Source organism: Otolemur garnettii, unplaced genomic scaffold (assembly GCF_000181295.1).
Source record: "Otolemur garnettii isolate 467f Iridium unplaced genomic scaffold, OtoGar3 scaffold00076, whole genome shotgun sequence".
Classification (NCBI taxonomy): domain Eukaryota; kingdom Metazoa; phylum Chordata; class Mammalia; order Primates; family Galagidae; genus Otolemur; species Otolemur garnettii.
In genome coordinates this window covers 3444954-3450267 of record NW_003852471.1, presented here as the reverse complement: position 1 = coordinate 3450267, position 5314 = coordinate 3444954, and the positions used below count along the sequence as shown (strand labels likewise).

Below are 5314 nucleotides of genomic sequence, written 5' to 3'. Positions count from 1 at the left end.
AGACAGAGTCTCACTTTGTTGCTCTTGGTAGAGTGCCATGGTGGCATCATAGCTCACAGCAACCTCAAACTCTTAGACTCAAGTGATTCTCTTGCCTCAGCCTCCCAAGTCATTGGGACCACAGGCACCAGCCACAATGCTATTTTTAGACACAGGGTCTCACTCTTGCTCAGGCTGGTCTGGAACCAGTGAGCTCAGGCAATCCACCCACTTGGGCCTCCTGAAGTGCTAGGATTACAGGCATGAGCCAATGTGCCCAGCCTGTTTTCTCTTTTAAATGGTGTTACATATAAAACTATATGTAACAAACATACATATAAAACTATAACGTATTTTCTATACATTACAAATAATGTTATTTGTTCCTTAAGGTTAGTAGTGGCACACACTGAATTAGGTTAACAGGAAATACTTTTTTCCTAATTTTTTTTAATTGGCTGGGGCAGGGTTTGAACTGGCCACCTGTGTCTGGCATATGGGGCTGAAGCCCTACCCTCTTGAGCCACAGGTGCCTCCCCATGGCTCCAGTAATTTTTTCTGCTGCTTGTAAATTTTGCCTACATGGATACAGAGATTTATCATTTGGTTGAAAGATAACCACTAATGGTAAATCACTATTATATATAAGGAGAAATATAATATTTGGGAAAAAAGATTCCTTATCTAAAACACTTATGCCATATCCATATAATGTAATACTATTCAGCAATAAAAACACTACACGTCTATTGATATTGACATATAAGGTATTACCACTGGGGAAAGCTGGGTGAAGGGTAGATCAGTCTAATATATTCACAATTTCCTGTCAGTCTATCAGGAAAAAAAATCAGAAGAAATACAAACACATTAAATATTTTCACTTCTTTGGGGAGAAAAGACCTCCTCACTGTGCATGGCCTTATGGGCTGCTTTCTTTAACTCTCAACTCTCTGAAATAGATGTTATTAACTCATATTATTTTGTATTCATTGAAATTGGGGCTTAGGTTAAGTAATCTGTCCTAGACATAATTACTGTTAGAGCAGGGCTTAAATCCAGGACAAGTTAAACCCCATGCACAGGTATTTTGGTTGAATCCTAATTGGTCTCACTTAAATGATACTGTTATTTCCTTTAAGCTGTTCTTCTCTTTAACAAAAATTAAGAGGACTTTACAGTTGCCATTTCCTATTGTTCAAAAAAAATTAACCAGACTCTCAAATTTCTCTGGGAGAAATGTATAGAGAAATCAAGTACAACCCTAAACCCTCGGGCTCAAGAGGTCCTCTTGCCTTAGCCTCCCAAATAGCTGGGACTACAGGCACTCGCCAGCATGGCCAGCTAGCTTTTTTATTTTTAGTGGACACGGGGATCTCGATTTTGCTCAGGTTGGTCTGGAACTCCTGACCTTCAGCAATCCACCTGCCTCGGCCTCCCAGAGTGCTAGGATTAAAGGTGTGAGCCACCGCGCCCAGCCAGATGTAACGAATCTTAAAATTTATCCAACCAGCCAGTGTAACCTAGAGTTGGTTGCCAAGTTCCCCTATCTTCTTCCACCACACTGGAAAAAAGGACTGCAGAGAAACCTAGCACCTGTGGCGCAGTTTCAATCCTTTCATAAATACGTAGGCACTGGAAGGCCTATGTTTCTCCAGTTAGTCAGGCCTTTTTCTACCTCTTATTGACGCTCTGGTCACACTTGACAGTAAGCAGGCTTCCAGCTTACTCTCCCTTGGGGAGGTCACGTTACCGGACGAGGACATTCTGTTTCCATGTAAAGAATCTTATGGTAAGTTCCTTAATTGCTGATGTGCAACAATCAATGTACAACCTGAAGACATTAAATAGAAGGGAATTTAAGATTAGTTGAAGCATGAAGTTCTACTGGTTGCATTGTACATAGACATTTTTAGCCTGTGTGATGTAATCTGTAGCCAACGATTGTAGCTTCTCTAATGTACCCGCCAGTGGAAAGAAGGCAACTCTAACGAGTCCCCCCTTCCTTTTTCTAAACTTTCTTATCAAAACCTTTCACCTGTGACAGACTCCGGAGCACGCCCAATTCTGTCGGTCTTTGCATCTGGTTTTCAATAAGCCCTTATCAAATAATTTCTGCCTCAAAAGCCTTAATTTCAGTGAAAATCTTTTGGGGCCATAAAGCGACGTCGCCTTTGCTTTCTTATACATAAACTTCTCCTCCCTGCTTCATTCCGGCCCACGAAAGCAGCAACACCGCACAATTCCTAATTTGGAGTCCAGGTACTGCCTTTCTCCGGCCCAACCACCAAACCTACTGTCACAGCTGCTTCTGACGCCGCACAGAAATTAACACTCGGCCGCCAGCGCGGGCTAGGGACGGCCCACTGTCACGTGGCCGCTGGCGCCCAATGACGAAGGCCCACGCTTTCCTTACAGCCGCCTGCGCTCACAGAGCCTGAGCTCGCGAGGCGCCCCGCCCCGGCCGCGCGGTGCGCCGGCGTTAATCCTCCCCGAGGGTTCCGGCTGCCAGACTTGTGGGTTCCCGAGAAGCGTTATTTCCGAAGTCGGGCCCACTGGAGCCTGTCCTGATTGGCTCGCTGGGGAGGCGGAGACTGATTGAGCAGGGACCACTTCCTGAAGCGGCGGGCAGGAAGTTATTTGGTACCTCTGGAGTCCTGTGAAGAAAGTGCTGGCTACCTCATTGGTTACGCCGAGAGCTGGAGGTGGGTGGGCAGACGGGCCGATCCGTCTCGCAGAGGCTAGGGGCCGATTTCCACTGCAGCACCACGGCCCCCTCCTCCGGCCTCCAGCCCGGCAGGGCTGTCCGGGGGGCTCCTTCAGACTCCTTGACGCTGCTCCAAGGGGCACCTACCCTGGCATCGCCTGGGCCTCCAGCCAGGGGACTGGCTCCCGGCTTCAGCACTTTGGACTGCACTAAGAAGTGCTCTCATTGCCTCTCTCCCTGCCCGCCTCCCTGAGCCACCGAATCCCCGGTCCAGAGCGACAGCCTTGGACCTGGGACTAGACGCGTCCAAAACGTGCAGCCCCGGCGCCCCACAGACGGAGCTCTGCGTCGTCTCTGACATGTCACCCACCGTTTCCCATAAGGACAACAGTCGCCAACGGCGGCCGGGGACTTTCAACCACTCTCTGGATATGAAAAGCGGTCCTCTACCGCCAGGCAGTTGGGATGACAGTCGTGCGGACTCGGTGGGCGGGGAAGGGGACAGAGAAGCTCTTCTGAGGGACACCGGCGTTGATGACTTCATAAAAACCCCACGGGGCTGCCGAGCCGAACTAAGCAGCATTCTGCTACTGCTCTTTCTTTACGTGCTTCAGGGCATTCCTTTGGGTTTAGCGGGAAGCATTCCACTCATTTTGCAGAGCAAAAATGTTAGCTATACAGACCAAGCTTTCTTCAGTTTTGTCTTTTGGCCTTTCAGTCTCAAGTTGCTCTGGGCCCCATTGGTTGATGCGGTTTACTTCAAGAACTTTGGTCGTCGCAAATCTTGGCTTGTCCCTACACAGTATATACTAGGATTCTTCATGATCTATTTATCCACTCAGGTGGACCGTTTGCTCGGGAATACCGATGGCAGAACACCTGATGTGGTTGCTCTCACTGTGACATTCTTTTTATTTGAGTTCCTGGCTGCCACTCAGGACATCGCTGTGGATGGTTGGGCGTTAACTATGTTATCCCGGGAAAACGTGGGTTATGCTTCTACTTGCAATTCGGTGGGCCAGACGGCGGGCTACTTTTTGGGCAACGTTTTGTTTTTGGCCCTTGAATCTGCTGACTTTTGTAACAAATATTTGCGGTTTCAGCCTCAACCCAGAGGAATCGTTACTCTTTCAGGTAGTGTATTTAAACTACTATGCTGGTAGGTTTATTTTATATTTATGAAATTTTTTGACAGTTTGACTTTAGATGGACGTTCATTATTTAATTTACTGGAAATCGTTTTATGGGAGATGACTAAAGGTAAGTTTTCTGTTTTGTTAAAATGGCCTTCTTTGAAGTGTTATTAGAGCCAGAATGAATGACATTAGAGCAATCGTAATTGATCAGTACTGTGCAGTGAACAGGGAGAAGCAGCCCATCAAATGACAGAACTTCGAGTCTGGGGATCCATGGGCACTTGCATAAGGCATAAATGCACAAAGTCTGACTCTGTGTGGTTCACATTTTCCCTTTTTTCTCTTGTTCGACTGAGACTTCTACCTCCATACTTTCTGATCCATTTCTACCCCTGCTCTTAACACCAAGAGTCTGCATCTAGCCTTCTGCCGAATGGAACTTACTTCTTTCAAACATTTATTGAGTCAGCTTGAGAGGATTCTAAGGCCTTCTGTGAATAAGGCAGAGCCCTACCCACAGGGACTACAGAGATGAACAGTTCAGGGGAATTCAGAGTTGCCAGCCTTTACCTGCCTGTGAGAGTCAGACTTCACACTGTATTTAACATTGTACTGTGTCCTGGAATGATCACATTCCATGAGATGGAGAAATAACGTACCATAATGCACAACAAGAAGTGAAGATGTCCTGAGGCAGGGAAGTACAGATAGCTACAGCCTGTTGCTTATGGTATTAAAAGTGCCTGAGGCAACAGTTGTGGAACTGGGTTTAGGAACTGGTGCTGAAAGAGTGGTTATGACCAAATTAGCAATAGTCTTCAATTGCTATGGGAAGGAGTTTAAAATTTATCCGTAAGAAAATGGGTGTAAGTTCTTACTAATTTCCCCTCTTCTTTCCCCTTTTCTTTGTAAAATATACACAAAATTTTCTGAGGGCTTTTATGTTGTTTTTTAACTTTCCTAACAACTAGGAAACAAGTAAAATGAGCAGTTGTTAGTACTAACAACATAAGAAATATATTAGAATTCTTTGTTTCCTACTGCTGATAAATTTGGGTGAGTCTATTTTGAAATTTAAGCAGCTCAACTTCCTCTCAGCTTCCATACTACCTTAGGAATTTCCAAAAGGGCAAATGTCCTTTGAAACACCATCCATGTACTATGGTGTCACATCTGTAATACCCATGTCCCAAGAGTCTTACACAGTCTCATACATGCCTAACCCCATGTCCATATCTTCAAACTGCTATGAGCCACTGCTACTGATGAAATGATGGTTATAGTATTTTTTACCTCTGTTTATTTCATTAAAAGATAATTGCTTTGTGTCAGGGCATATTTGTCTCAGAATATTCTGGGGTTCCACTCTTGCTTTATGGATAATTCTCTGCCTAGAAATATTTTGTGAATGCATACTTTAGGCAGCTTGTTGCTTTTTAAGTGTTTGTTTGCTTTTCTTTCTTTTTTCGTTTTTTTTTTTTTTTTTTTTTTT

General features: G+C 45.1%; 1 protein-coding gene across 1 annotated transcript in view; it reads left to right on the top strand.

Moving 5' to 3' along the window:
* The first annotated feature begins 2627 nt into the window (after positions 1-2627).
* Positions 2628-5314, top strand: part of SLC33A1 (solute carrier family 33 member 1) — a 24314-nt gene continuing 21627 nt past the window's right edge. Inside the window, exon 1 of the mRNA XM_003794126.3 lies at positions 2628-3820. Coding sequence (XP_003794174.1) covers positions 3046-3820 — 775 coding nt within the window. The 5' untranslated portion in view covers positions 2628-3045. The remainder of the gene's footprint in view (positions 3821-5314) is intronic.